This window comes from Ursus arctos, unplaced genomic scaffold, assembly GCF_023065955.2.
Source record: "Ursus arctos isolate Adak ecotype North America unplaced genomic scaffold, UrsArc2.0 scaffold_1, whole genome shotgun sequence".
In the NCBI taxonomy this organism is placed as follows: domain Eukaryota; kingdom Metazoa; phylum Chordata; class Mammalia; order Carnivora; family Ursidae; genus Ursus; species Ursus arctos.
Window position 1 is genome coordinate 108942403 of NW_026622763.1, and position 15075 is coordinate 108957477.

Genomic DNA, 15075 nt, shown 5'->3' on the forward strand with positions numbered 1-15075 from the left:
CTTCCACGGCACCTTTACAAGTGGATTTGTATTAGTGCCTGTAAGAAATTCAGGAGAATTTGAACTGATTGCCACTTCACTGAAACTGCCTGCATGTGGTCATTAAATTTCCATAAGAAACACAGTAATTTATTGGTATCTTGGGGGTGAAAGGACAGAGGACGGCCGCACAGCACCGCCCGCATGGCTCCCCCCGCTGGCTCCCTAGAGGCTGACTTGCGGCTGCTTGTTTCTGCTGCGAGCACCGTGACCACGTCGTCTGGGCGTCCACCTGCCCCGCCGAGCCTGCCTTGCGGGGCCAACGTAGGGGGCACCACACGGCTACTTCCACAGCTCCCCCAGCGGCCTCTGCGCGGCGGCCTGGATGGCGTCCACAGAGAGGGTGTGGATTTCCTTGTGGACATCTTCGATGCTTTTGGAAGCGTCGACCATCTATCCCCATGGGGGAGGCAGAAGAAGAGAGCAGTTAATGCTTTCACTGTTCTCGGCGTGTGGGGATTTCAGTCAGGGCGGGCTTCTAGAAGGGTACAGCACACCTTCGGGGCCTTCACCGACACCTCTCTCTGACCTTTGCCTTTGGCTGGGGAGGGTGGACTTTGCTGTGTCCTTGGGATGAAGCCGACCCACACTCCTGCTGCAGCCCAGACACAGAAGAAACACCCAGTCTTGTTCCTGATCAGACCTTCTCCCCCACCAGCTCCTGGGGGCGTGCACGTCAGGGAGGCGCCCTCCCCCCTCAGCCAGTGGAGCTCCGATCCGCAGAGGCAGGGAGAGCCTGTCCCTCCGAGGCCACGCCCAGATGCTGCTCGGAGCTCAAGGAAGTTCTGCACGGAAGCCAACCCTGGGTCTGAATCCTCTCCTCCCTGGGAAGACGGTTTCATCCTGACCAGCTGGGGGGCTCTCCCCCCCACGCGTGGATGCTGTGCCCTCCCGTGAAAAGCATGAGGACCTCGGGTCACCAAGGGAGTCAGCCATCCGAGACACTGCTCTCCGCCCGGGGCGAGGAGGACGGAGCTGGACAGAAGCTTCTGTGTGCTCAGGGGGGTGCCCTGGCTCACTGCCTGTCCAGGCTCAGCCCTGATGGGGCCTCTGGGGCAGCCAATTCTGGAGACGCTGAGGGGGGTGTAGACTCGCTCAGAGGTATGACCACTCCGTGCGGTCTGACTGCATGGCTCACAGTGATCTCCTGCACAGCCCGAGACCCCACATGGCGACACCCACCTGAAGGCCTCCGGGATTGCTTACTGCAAACCGCGAACCAGGCATAACCTTGCACACGGGCATACTACACGGCGGGCACACACACACGGCATATAAACCCGCGCACGGGGATACTATGCATGCGTGTACACACATGTACACTCACACACGGGCACACTATGCACACGCATATCACATATAAACCTGCACACGCAGGCATATCGCGTATACACTGCATCTCTGGTCCTTGAGGGCCTGGGAGCAGCGACAGCGCCATGGCCACAAGCACCTGGGCCCTGGGCACGGCTTCAGAACAGCTTTCTCCACACGACAGAAGCACGGACACCGGGGGAGGCAGCCGATTCCAGTGCGGGGCTGGGCGCGTACAGGATGAACCCAGAAAGTACTGATGTGCCGGGGAGCAGTAAGTGTCCCAGCATGCAGGGACCTACGAGACGGTATCAGGAGCTGCCGGGGGGTGCCTGGGTGGCACAGCGGTTAAGTGTCTGCCTTCAGCTCAGGGCGTGATCCCGGCGTTATGGGATCGAGCCCCACATCAGGCTCCTCCGCTATGAGCCTGCTTCTTCCTCTCCCACTCCCCCTGCTTGTGTTCCCTCTCTCGCTGGCTGTCTCTCTCTCTGTCGAATAAATAAATAAAATCTTTAAAAAAAAAAAAAAAAAAAAAGGAGCTGCCGGGTGGGGCGGCGGGGCGGGCGGCACAGACCGCGGTGAGTCAAACAGAAACACGAATCCGTACGGATATAAACGTACACGGAAGCTGAACATAGGAGTGTGAGATTTTTACATGGTTTATAAGAATCTCATCACAAAATATTAATCACAGAGGGAGAAAAAGGAACGTCACCGTGGAGAAGCCTGGCAAACAGCACTGAGCCAAGTGGTGAAAGGGAACGTCACCAACACGCACACAGTGGGACATCACTCGGCCATACAGAAGGATGAGCTCTGGCCGTCGGCAACATCACGGGTGGCCCGAGAGCGCGTCCCGCTCCGTGAATACGTCACACAGAGAAGGACGAACACCGTCGCATCTCACTTGTCTGTGGGATCTAACACACAAAGCAAACGGATAATCGCACAAAGAGCAGAATCAGAGCCATAAAGGCAGAGGACACGCTGGTGCCCCGCACGGGAGGGGTGGGGGGTGGACGGAAGGGGTGAAGGGCAGCGGGAGGTGCCGCTTCCAGTTACGGGGAGAGTACGTCCTGGGGATGAAAGGCGCAGCACGGGGGCTGCGGTCAGTGATCCCGTGATGGCGTCGTGTGGGAACAGGTGCGGCCACACGTGTGGCGAGCACAGCGGAACGTACACGCCATCCGGTCACTCAGCTGTACACCGAGACGCCCCTGCGTGTGCGCCAGCGGCACTCAAAATAAAAAGAAAGACCCCGAAAAGTGCACATTAGCAGACGTGGAACAAACGGAAATCCTACACACGTGGCAGGACACAGCGAGAACCCAGCATCCCTCCCAAGCCGCCTCCTGAAGATCAAGACCGGAATCCCATCATGGGGAAACAGCCAAGTCCATCTGAGACTCATCTACAAATCAACTGCTGTGACCTTCAAAAGCGTCAGTGTTGTGAAAGTCACACAGGCTGGAGACCAGAGACGGGACTGTACACTGGGTCATTTGTTAAAAAGGACACTAGGGGGACCAATGGGGGCACCTGAACGGGGCCTGGGGACCTGAGGGCAGCAAGGGATCCGCGTGAATGTCCCAATTTTGACAGTACACAGCACGGAGGGGGCATTAGGGACTAATTTGTTCTCAAATGGTCCCGGGGAAGAGTCTTTGTATTATACTTGCAAGTTCTAATTTTTTTTGTTCCTGTTTAAAATTTTTTTCAAAGAATGCTAAAAAAATTTAATTTTCAGATAAACAAAAGCTGAGAGTTCTATGCCAGGAGACCCACCCTACAGGAAATGTTAAAAGACGTTCTTAAGCGAAAGGAAGTGACATGAGATGAAGACTGGGGAGGTTTGGGGCGTAGCGCACCGGCACTGGTCGGCACGCAACGGTTTCCTGTTTCTTTCCCCACTCCCACTCCTGATTTCATACCTTCTAGTCCCGTTCCTTGCAGGGTTTGAAATGTGCTTAAACCACACAGAACTGATTGACAAAGGAAAAACAGAAAGGGAACAGAACCTTTGCGATTTTTCATATAAAATCAACCAGTACAAAAATGGGATTGAAGCGTCCATGCGGGGAAAGAAATGCCCTTCTCAGACCGTCGGACAGGCCACATGGGCTCAGCACTGACGTCAGCACATGAAAGAGATGGAAAGGCCGGGGATACGCAGGTGTCCCCTGCTTTGCGAAAGTTCACATTACACCACTCTGGTTTTGTGAAAGATTTATGTTAGTACCTGTTTTTGCTAACTGAAAGAAGTCCAAAAAGTGTTTTTGTTTTTACAAAAAAAGGCGAAAAGCAAAAATAGCATTCAGCGTCTGTTCTGCAGCGAGCCGCCTCGGGAGCAGTGTGCAGGGAGCGGCGGGAGGGGCCCCGCTGTGCTCTGTCCCGGGAACCTCGCTCGGCATCTTGGCGTCCAGCCGCCAGAGCTCTGAGCTGTGTCTGGGAGTGTGTGGGCTTCATCTCCATTGATTTTGTGCGTCTGTTAGCGAGATGTGTCACAAACGCCTAGGAAAGGTGATTTTTTGGGTCTGGGAATATTAAAAAATGTTTCCATATAAATTAATGGTAATTGTTTCTTTGCTTTATGCCATTTTCGCTTATGAGAGGTCTCATGGGAACCCTCTACTTTTAGCTAGTGGTGAAACTTGTACTTTAAAAATACGTGTGCAACCCTGTGCCCCGAGAAACGCCCATCCTGGCAACGAGCAAACAGAGGTCAGTGTGGAGAAGTGGGGAGGGCCGCAGACAGGCAGGCCACGAGAGAAGCATCAACCAGACAAGACGGCCAAACTGGGAGCCGAAGTCAACACCCTAACCCTTCCCCAGAGCAGCAAGGCTGCGGCCTGCCTCGGCAGTGAGACTTATCAACCGTCCACAGTGTTTTTCTTGCTGCCAGGACGGCCTCTGACCACACGGGGACGAAGGTGGGCCCAGACAACCGGGGTGTGCTCACATGAGGTGGGTCTGGGGATGGGCACATGCAGGGAGGAAGGGGATGTCCAGTGTGGAGAGCAGATGGTCCTTCAGGGAGGCAGATGTGAGGCTGGGGCCAGGCCCTGGGTGAGGTGCACGGAGGTGGAGGGAGCAGGGCTGTGGGGCACCTAGCACAGGGAGACGGCAGAGTGTGGTGATGTGGCGGGGGGGGGGGGGGGGCGTGAGCCTGTGGGTGAGGCCCAGGCCTGGGAGTGAGTGGAGTGTGGAGACAGGGGCTCATCCCCACAAGAGGAAATGAGGAACGGCCCTGGGGCTGGAACTGGCAGGACAGGGTTGAGAGGGAGTCAGCAAATGGCTCCCAGGGAGTTGGGAGCTGAGCCCCAAACAGCCAGACTCAACTTCTGAGGAGACTGGGGGGCAGGGCAGGAGTGACAGGCACAACAAGCCAGAGTGCGACTCGTAGGTTCCAGATGGAAGGCAAAGTGAGGAGTGGCTCCCAGGCTGGCGCCCTAGATGACAAGCACGGCAAAGCCCGGTGGAGGACAGCTGGCCGCGCAGGACTGCTGTCGGGAGCTGCTATCTGGCCAATTCTCCCCGACTCCCCCGCAAGGCACCAAGCTCCCTTGTTTTGCACAATCACAAAGGAACAGAATTCGCCGCACACAGAGGCGAGCCCAGAGGCCCTGCCGGACGGAGCGGCAGAAACTGCAGCGTTTGGCTGCCGTCTCCGAGTCACCCGCCAGCGGCCCCCAGCCTGCCCAGTCTGCCGTTCTGGAGACGCAGGAAGACACCCTCACCTTCCAGTTCAAAGTCTCATCCGCCATCAGCTGGTGGAAGCGATGCAGTGCCCGCTCCTGGAAGTTCCCATTCTCGTAGCGTTCGCGGCCAAACTCCCCCCGCCTGGCAGCCTCCGCCAACCGTAACTGAAGGAACACCACCAGGTCCGGCTTGGGGAGGCCTACATCCGGCTGCTTGCACCAATCCAGGGAAAAATTCTGGCAGCACAGAACCCAACAGTTAGAGAAAGAAGGCTTCATGGGGTCTAATTTTCAGTCTCAAAATTCATAAAAGAGGAAAAACGAGCTAATGTCTGTCTGAAATACCAAAAATTGAGAATTCTTATGTGGTAGTGGCTCTCTTATTTCTGAGATCCCAAATGGTTTGCTTTCTCCCACAGCCTGGGTCCCAGGGTGCGCGTGCTGACACGGCCCAGTGCCCTCTGGCCCGGGAGAAAGCTCAGTCCACACGGCAGAGACCCTGGAGGCCCACCACACACAGGAGGCCCAGGGTAGGCAGCAGAAGGGCCCATGAGGGGAGTGACCCCTTGTTCAGGTCCTGTACCCACACACCTGCTAGGGTTAGGGCGTCAGCCCCCTTCCAGAGAATGCTGGAGACCCACCGTGAGCAAGCGCCATGAGCTTCTCCTGCACGCTCCTGCTCCTATTCACCCCATCAATTTCTAAAATAGCGTCACCATTTTTGGAGGAAAAGGTCATGGCCAGAAAGGCCCTGTCTTAAAGCCACAGAGCTCTGAAGACTTAGGGTTAGAACCTAGCTGTGCGCTGGGAGCCACAGGCTCAAGCAAGGTACTCAGCTGAGGAGGGAGCCCCCAGCCGCAGCAGCACGTCGGGAGGACGTGAGGGAGCCGGTCCATGGCAAGACGGTCACTTGTCCTGTCCTCCTCTTACAGACGGAATCTCAGTGACTAATGCTTCATAGGGCAAGTGTGCTTTAAGAATTCCAGCCAGCACACGAGGAAGGACTGGCAGAACTAAAAGGTTATCATTTGGCCACCCTTTGTGAAGGAACCATCATCAAGAGCTGTTATCACAAACGAGACAGCCAGACGCCCTGAGTCTCAAGACAGGAGAGCCCAATGCTCCTTCAAGTAGCCTCCCCGAACTAAAATTTTAAAAAATTTTAACACGAGGAAAAAAGGAGATGTGGGAACCTGTACTTTAAGAGATTTAGGAGACACTTCAAGTATGGCCCTGAAATGGATTCTGATTCACTCTAAGTGTAAAAACACAAGACAAATCAAACAGTTTGTAACCGAACTGGCCACTCTGCACACGGACTGAATGGCGGTGGCGCGAAGCGCCTGCTGTGGGAGGCGAGACTGTGTTTGTAAGAAGTCATTTTGGGATGTGAACGGAGATGTTCATGAAGGAGCTGGGGAGGTGTCTGGCGGGTTGGAGAGGAGACCGGAAGGCTCTCAGGCAGGTGACGGTGCTGGGCGGTGTACTGTCTTCTCTGCTGGTATGTATTTGAAAACTTCTAGACAGGCAGAACAAAGTGGCAGCGTGGCCACTATATACCCCTAAAACGACAGCTCCGTGGCACGGGGAGGCCACGAGAACACACAGGAAGCGCCGCTCTGAAAACAAGACGCCGAATGGAGCAGTGCTGCCGAGTGACCATCTTGGGAAAGGGAGGTGGTGACATCCACCGTCCAAGTTATCTGATGACAAGCCATGGCTCCACACACGTTTGCTCTTCCTAGCGATCAAGAGCAAACTAACCAAGCAAACAGAAGGGTTCTCACACTCCGGAAGGCAGTATGTGAACACACCAAGTCCACACCTGGCATCAGCCCACTGGGGACCACGCGGCACTCACCTCCTTAGCACTGGTGAAGGCGACACCAGAAAATGCGTATCTGTCAACAACGAGGGTGATGCCCTGGCTCAACTTCTTCTTAATTAGCGGCCTAAAAAAACAGACAGCATTTCTGAGCCATGGTCCTGGCTTCACAGGCCCTGATAGTATAATTCACCAATACCAAAACCAATGCAGTGAAGGGATTACGGGGCAGCGATTTGTGGCCTTATGTTTATTCAGAAAAGCTCTGGATCTTCTCTTTAGAAGATGCCACCGGGTACTCCCACCAAAGCGCAGTGTGAAAAAGACAAGTCCATGAAAGCAACACAAACACGACTGATGAAGATGGATGAACAGAGGAAGGCTTGCTGGCCGTCTGGGCAGGGGGACGGAGGGGCCTGGCTACCCCACTGGGAAGGAGAGCCCAGGAGAGCAAAGGTGCAGATACAGCCAGGACGGGATCACCTAGAGCCCGAAGGGCCAGGACAAGGATGGACGGGGTAGCCAGGGGTGTCCTCAGCCAGGTGATGGCGGCTCAACCACCATCCCCCGGCCCCAAGATCTTAGGAAGATGTGCACAGACAAAGAGCTTGACATTAGCAAGAAGTGTCACTTGCACTTTGTGGAACAAGAAGATGTTTGTTACCTGTGACCTTGAGAAGTTCACAGGACAGTAGGGAGGGAGAAGGCACGCCTCCGGCAGTAAAATGCAGTTTCCATCACAGCTTTACCTGTAACTGCAAACTATTAAAAACATCACCTAACCTCACCAACAGAAAGTCGGTAGAAAAAATAAGCACAGCACATGCCCAAGAGAACGACGCAGCCGTATGAGGAATGAGGGAGGTGTGTGTCAGCCGACAGAGCACCACCCCGATGGCGTTAGGAAAGCAGAGTACAAGCACACGGCAGGCTATGTTTTGAGGAAGGAGGCAAATTGGAGAATTAAGACATCACATACGTCTCTGCTTGTATATAAAATAATTGCAGAAGGGAACACTAGAAATGAATGGAATAGTTTACCCACAGGGGGAGGGCAGAAGTGGGTGGGTAAGGCAGTGACCTTTTTCTGACTTTTAGAACCATTCAATGTTTCATGTATTCAAAAACTAAAATTAAATCAAGACGGAGAAAGAAACCCTAAAATCATACACAAAGTCAAATGAACCTGTAACCCAAATGAACACACAGTGAAGAGGGGAAAATCCTGCCCCAAGAGACTTTTGAACACAGCACTCCGTGTGCCCTTGTTGTAAGGACAGAGCTGTAAACCAGCAATGACCTCTCCACAGGCTTTTTCAGAGGTGGGTATATGGACGATGCCACGAGCCAGCAAGAGCATGGTGCCAGGCTAGAACAGGAGGTATCAGTGAGCACAGATACAGAGAGAGAAACAGACACAGATGGAGAACAAGTTCTATGCAGGTCCAACCGCAACAGGAGCCCAGAGGCAGGGATGTTCACCAGCACCCAGCACCCAGCACCCAGATGTTGGTTTCTAAATACTACTCTCCACTAAGCAGAAAAGAGCAGCTGGTTCCTGGGCTGGAAAAGGAGGAAACACAGGAGAAACCTGAACATCTTGTTCTACCCAAAAGTTCTCAGAACATGAGGCCTGGGAACACATCAAATGGACACAGGAGTCAATGTGAAGAGATTTCCAGAGGCCAAATTTCCAATAATCTAAACATCAGAACAACTGACAGTATGACTCACCAAGTAAGAAAGAACCTGTGAGTCCACACTAACGATGGATGCATGGATGACCGGGGCGGGGTGGGGGGAACGCAGGAAGCCAACTAATGCACGTAGAGGTGATGGGTCAGAAAAACCACCGCTGGAAATCACAACAGACTCAGCAGGCTTATTAATGAATGATAAAGTAGAAAACCAGTTTGATAAGGAAGGGGATATTTACGTCGTTTTGTAGTATTCCCCCCTTTTTTTATCCTGTTTTTTTTTTTTTTTTTTAAAGATTGTATTCATTTACTTGCCAGAGAGCGAGCACAAGCAGGGGGAGGGGCAGGTAGAGGGAGAAGCAGACTCCCCGCTGAGCAGGGAGCCCGACACGGGACTCGATCCCTTGACCATGTCCCGAGCAAAGGCAGACGCTCCACCAACTGAGCCCCCCAGGCCCCCCTCCCCTTTTTACTATTTGTAACAGGTAAGAGTCATTTGGTGGGACACCCAGCACCCCCTTCACAAGCAATCCAGTGGTGGCCAAACCGCACTGCGTCCGCCTGGCTCAACGTCCTAAAGACGACGGATTCAGGGTCACTTCCACGGTATTCCTGACAAAAATACAAATCCAAACCTACTTGCGAGGAAACAGCAGACCAACCCTGAATTTTATAACAAATGACCTGTAATTTTTAAAAAGTGAACAAATGGTAACACAAATGTGGCAAAATACCAATAATAGGGGAAGTCTGGAGGGGCATACGGGAATTCTTGGCACTACTCTTGCAATTCTTCCAGTTGATGAAATTAGTCCAAAGTAAAAACTTAGAAATAAGTGGAGTAGAAAATTGCTAGACTGACACAGAAAGTAAAAGAAATCGCTCATTTCTAGGAATGAATTCCTGCCTGGAGTGCTATCGAAGATGGCCCTGGAGGCGTGCTGGGTTTTGGCAAACAGAGATGGGGAGGGAAATGGAGGGTGTTGCCCCCACTTGTGAGGAGAGTACCACACACTCTGTGCCCCTGAACTGTAAAGATGGCAGAGGACAAGTCTCTTCGGGAACCGGCAACTGATTCAGTTAAGACGAAGCATAGCAAAAAGGTGGAGGAAAGAACCGGCTTCCTCACAAAGTGCTTCCCAACAGCCCAGGTTTACTGAGCCCTCACTCCTAGGCCTGCCTGGGCAGCCTGCCTTGGCCCTCACCAAGACTCACCACCACACTGACGGGGAAGCTGTGCTTAAGAGCGGCTGCGCAGGACCACGGTCACACCGCTGCTGGGCAGTGGTGCCACATGTGAAAGTGACATATGACCTGTCACCCAAGGACTTTCAAATCTGATCAAACGGTAGTGGCTGGAACGACCTGAAGGGTTAGCCGTGGGAGCTGAGGCAGGCAGAGGCACCGCAGGCAGGCCTGCACAGCAAGGGCTGGATCACTAGGAAGTGGAGTCAGCATTACTTTTTATTTCTAAGTGGACCTACCTTATTTTTCTACAAGGCCACAAAAAGCAAAATCAGAACAATTATGTCCATAAATTCCAGATGTATTAAAAAGTATAAAAATGACCTCATTTTCTGATCTTGGGTGTGGGAAGGCCTTCCAAACCAGACACAGCTGAGCCAGAAGAAAGCAGTGCAGGCTTGCTTGAAAGAGGGACAATGCCATGAATAGGCATCTGGCTGAATCTACCTCAGAACAGCCTTTCTGGAGAGCACCCCAGGCCGATAGGAAAGTCAGAACTCCGCAAGGCAGACTCAGAAAGCCAGTCACAAGATGGTTAGTATGGAAGAATCCCACTTATTCATGTTAAAAAACAAAACTACTCCAATGACATATGTGCATATAAATGGAAACAAAAGTATCTAAAGCACACACCACAGGGGCACCTTCAGCTTGGGTCATGATCCCCAGGTCCTGGGATCGAGCCCCACATCGGGCTCCCAGCTCGGCAGAGTCTGCTTCTCCCTCTCCCTCTCCCACTGCTTGTGCTCTGTCTCGCTCTCAAATGAATAAAATCTTTAAAAAATAATAATAATAAAAGCACACACCACAGACACTTGATCACAGCCAAATATTGAGTGAGGAGACTGAATAATATGTAAAATAAAAGGGGCAGAGGAAAAAGTAAATTGTGAACTTCAGGTAATAATGTGTCAACAGGGGGCGCCTGGGGGGCTCAGTCTGGGGAGCGCCTGACTCTGGACTTCGGGTCAGGTCATAATCTCAGGGTCCTGGGATCGAGTGCTGCATCAGGGCTCGCGTTCAGCAGTCTGCTTGTCCCTCTCCCTCTGTTCCCTGCTCCCCACTCCCCCTCCACCTCTGTCATTCTCACATAAATAAACAAAACCTTAAAAAAAAAAGTGTCAACATAAGTTCATCCATTGTAACAAATGTAACACACTAATCTAAGACAAGTAATAAGAGAAATTGGGGGCAGGAGGGAGGGAGGGATGGGGTAGAGGGGAAACTCTGTACTTATCACCAGCTTTTCCATATACCTAATGTTACCTTACAAAATAACGTGTATTAATTACAAAAAGGTGGCAGGGCAGGAGGAAGGAAAAGCATCAATTCGTGCTGGTTGGGAACCACAGAGCTCTAAGACCTGGGCTCAAGGGGGACAGGATGGACACTTGCAAAGGTACAGCCTCTGGCATTCCTGCCAACACCATTCAGAATCAAGAGCTGCATTCACCCAGTCTCGAGCAGGAGGCAAAGCAAGGGGGGGAGGGGGGCAGCACAAAGGTAGTGTTTACACTTGCTCCCAGCGGTTCGCGGAGAAAAGTAGGTGCACCGAGTGATCCTCCACCTCACTTTTCTTTTCCAAGTAAGAACTCAGAAGTTTGCCAATTTCAGTTGATCTTTCTAAAAAAAAAGAGAGAGAGAGAAAGAAACACAAAAGTGAGGGCAGGCTTTCCACTTAAATTAGAATATAGTTTGGGCTGAACCCAAGTCTTTTGAGTTTTATTTTACGATGTCTCCACACAGGTTCCGACCCTCCCCTGAAGCCGAAGGAGCTTCCCTGAGAAAGGGCAGCAGTGTGCAGACACACTGGGATGGAAAACGCTTCAGGAAAAGGGAAGGGAGGTACAACGCCGGGCCTCAAATGAAGTGTTCGTGGGATGTGCAGACAGGCTGGCTTCAAGATCGGAAGGCCGAGTATTCAAAAACCACCCCCGCCCCATTTCCCTACCCGTTTTTTAAGCCTTAAGAAGTCTCCGGGTAACCTAAGCATTGATATTTTCACACGCACTTTTGAGGTCAATGTTTTATTTTAAAAACTAAACATATCCCATCAAATCGCATCCAAGGGCCCACAGCTGTCCCCAAACCCAGAAACTGCGGCACGGCCTCCACGACAGCACCGGGACCCCGCTGGGGGGGGAGGGGCACGGACCGTCATCCTCTCGTGACGAGTCTCGGGAACCTACGGCCATGCCACGGCCGCACCTGAAACAGGGGCGCGGGGTCGCACGTCAGGAGCAGGCGCAGCGAGCACCTGCGCCCCGGACCGAGCGAGCGTGCGCCCGCCCGCCCGCCGCGCGTCCTCAGCCGGGCCCCGGCCTCGCCGGCACCACACCCACCCGGGAAGCGGAGCAGCTCGGCGCGGTGCCCCGCGGCGCACAGCGCGGCCACCAGCTTGCGGCTCTGCGTGCTCTTCCCCGCGCGGTCCACGCCCTCCAGCACGATGAAGGCCCCGCGCCGGCCCGCCATCCTCGCGCCTTCCCGCCGCCCGCCGCGACCGCACGTCCCCGCGCTGCTCGGAGCTCCCATTGGCGGGCGCCCAAGGCGCGCGCTGGGATTGGCTGAAATGGACCTGCGTCCGCGGAGCGCGCTGGGACGGGCTGAACTAGATCGCGTCGACGCCGCGCTCCGGAATTGACTAGAGGGGGCCGCACGCTGGGATTGGCTGCCATTTTCCGGCCGTGCTCTGACTGGCTGGTATCGGCCCGGGGGCGGGGCGAAGACGGCATGGTCGCCCCGCCCCTTCCGGTGGAGTCCTCTGGAAGAGGCCGGTAGGGAGAGTTGGCGGCTGCGACGGTGGGCTGCGAGCGGGGACGCTGAGGGGCGGCGCGGGGGCGTGCAGCGCTGTCCGCGGGCGGACATTCCCGCTCCCGCGAGGACGATCCCGGGAAGACAGACCGTTGTCGCTGTTGTAACGCTCGGGGCTGCGGAGCTGTGGGAGCTACGAGCCGGGGACGACGGAGACAGACTCCCAGGAGGGGGAAGGGGGCTGTCGTGCCGCCGCTCGTGCCCGACTCCTGAAGTGGGGGTCACCGTCGCTCGGGTGCTGTTACTATTTTAGGGGCGTCCGGGCCGCCCGGGCATTTTTCAGGTGAGACCCCGCGCTCCCGGAGCTGGCGCGGTGCCGGCCTCCCGAGGGCCGCCCCAGATGCCATCCCCCTGGGGGGCGCACTCGAACCTGCGGGGTTTGCGACGGCGCGACACTCAGGTCGTGAGGAGCTGCGGGCCGCGGCTCCCGGAGGTTCCCTCGTAGCTGGGGTTTGCGGACGGCAGGCCCGCGTGCGGGTTTGGAGGCGGTTGCAGCTGGGAGGGCGGTGGGCTTGACCCTCGAGGCTGCGTTCTCGGGAGCGCTCCAGACGCCTGCCTCCCTGCTGCACCGCAGGGGCCTCTGCCCGCAGCTCTGCAGCCTTCCGCCGCGGCGCCCCCGAACTCGCTCCCCCAGCTCTCGTGTTCGCACAAGCCCCTGAGAACGTGACTCCCCGAGGTAGCCAGCGTGGATTTGTGTCCCCCCAGCCGACCTTGCCTGCCGTGGCCTTGGGTTCTGGGAGGGGGATGGATTATAGTATTATTCCGAAGTATCTGCTTCCTTCCTTGATGTTGATCCTGGCTGTGCGACGTCCAAACGCTGTTGTAACCACAGCTGACTTGTACTTTGGGGTGGAGCTTTGAAAGCTGTTGTGTGGCTCGCCCGTCCCCTCCTTGCCCCCCTCCCGCCCTATATGAGAAGAGCATATGCACAATCAGGGCTGTGTTTTCATCCTGGATCTCCAGTGAAGGAAATACAGCCAGGGCCAGGCTGCAGCCTCCGCCACTGATAGGTAGCACAGCAGGAAGTAAGCCACCGGCATTCCAGGTCCCTCCTGGAGACTCTGGGGCCCCTTGTTACTGCAGCATGACCTAGGGGAGGCTCACTGATGCAAAGCCTACTGCTTAGTGTTATAGGTAGGGAAGCAATAGCCATTGGTTTGATGTCTCCTGTTCTAAAATGGCCATCTCCTGGGCCTTCAAAGGATGAAAGGATTAGAGTAGAGAAGACAGCCTTCCCAGGGTTCGGCACGTGCCAGCACAGCCTTGTACATGCGTAGGATGAGCGCCCTGGGCTGCGGTGGGAGAACGAGTAACGTGGCGCATCAGCTGTGAACGCACGGCCTTCCTGGTTGCCTGTGAAAATGGAGGAACCTGGCTGTCCGAGCCTTGTATGCGGGGTGGTGGTGGGGTGCCCCCTTTTTTTTTTTTTTTTTTTAAGATTTTATTTATTTATTTGACAGAGATAGAGACAGCCAGCGAGAGAGGGAACACAAGCAGGGGGAGTGGGAGAGGAAGATGCAGGCTCATAGCGGAGGAGCCTGATGTGGGGCTCGATCCCACAACGCCGGGATCACGCCCTGAGCCGAAGGCAGATGCTTAACCGCTGTGCCACCCAGGCGCCCCGGTGGGGTGCCCTTTTGATTGCAGTAGCCGCTTAACTAGCACAGGTCTGGTGACCGCTGTTATTAAGGTATAACAAGCAGTTTTGCTTCTGTGTCTTCCAGCACGTCCTGCCTCTTTTTATCAGAATGACGCTAATTGCAGGTCCCAGAACACCAGCCTAACTGTGCTCAATCATCAGGATAGTTTGTTATCACACATAATGCAAAGTCCAGAGTTAGGCAGCCAAGAACGGCTTCCGCTGATGGGTGATGTCAAAGGTCAGGTCCACGTTTTAGCAGTTCTGGCTTTTCCTTCATGGTCACAGGGTGCTTTCAGCATCTCCATGTATCCGGTGCTGATCTCATGGCCCCGCCATGGGCAGAGGAGCACCCTTGCATCTGGACATTCAGTCTTCTTTCTGCTTTGCTGCATGGACAGTTAGGAATCAAGCCTGACTGTCAGCACGGTCTGCCCTGGAGCAGGGCGAGTAGGATCTCGTCACAGCACCACGGAGGCCTTCTCATAGGTGGGCACAAGGACATCCACTTGGTGGAGGACATTATGGGGATCTGGGTCTGAGTGTGCTTGGGGACAGAGGTGACATAAAATGGGTTGTAAGGTGCTGATGGCCAAAGCTGGCTGATGAGCACACCGGGCTCATTAGGGCCTCCCTACTCTTACGTGTTTGGGATTGTCAATTAAAAAAAAACAAAAAGACACTAAAACCCTTTTATTGTTCCCCGTTCCTCAAGTGTGCTGAACCTCCCGTCTCACAGGATGTGTCAGCAGCGTCTTCCTCACTTCCTCACTGTATTAGCCAGGCCACCATACCAAAACACCATAGACT

At 54.4% G+C, this 15075-nt stretch overlaps 1 protein-coding gene across 3 annotated transcripts; it reads right to left on the reverse strand.

Annotated features, from left to right (window-relative positions):
• Positions 1 to 90: 90 nt before the first annotated feature.
• On the reverse strand, positions 91 to 12361 carry DTYMK (deoxythymidylate kinase). 3 transcript variants are annotated; one of them, XM_026490804.4, is made up of 5 exons: positions 12158 to 12340; positions 11330 to 11438; positions 6910 to 7000; positions 5088 to 5285; positions 91 to 432 (listed from the first exon to the last, which is right to left on the reverse strand). In XM_026490804.4, exons 1-5 carry the CDS (start codon positions 12285 to 12287, stop codon positions 322 to 324), a joined length of 639 nt encoding a protein of 212 aa, XP_026346589.1. In that variant the 5' UTR covers positions 12288 to 12340; the 3' UTR covers positions 91 to 321. The 3 variants fall into 3 exon arrangements, with proteins under 3 accessions (XP_026346589.1, XP_026346593.1, XP_057162337.1); XM_026490808.4 differs by lacking the exon at positions 91 to 432 and adding an exon at positions 1980 to 2270; XM_057306354.1 differs by lacking the exons at positions 91 to 432; positions 6910 to 7000 and having other exon boundaries at positions 5088 to 5213; positions 12158 to 12361.
• Between the last annotated feature and the right edge of the window lie 2714 nt (positions 12362 to 15075).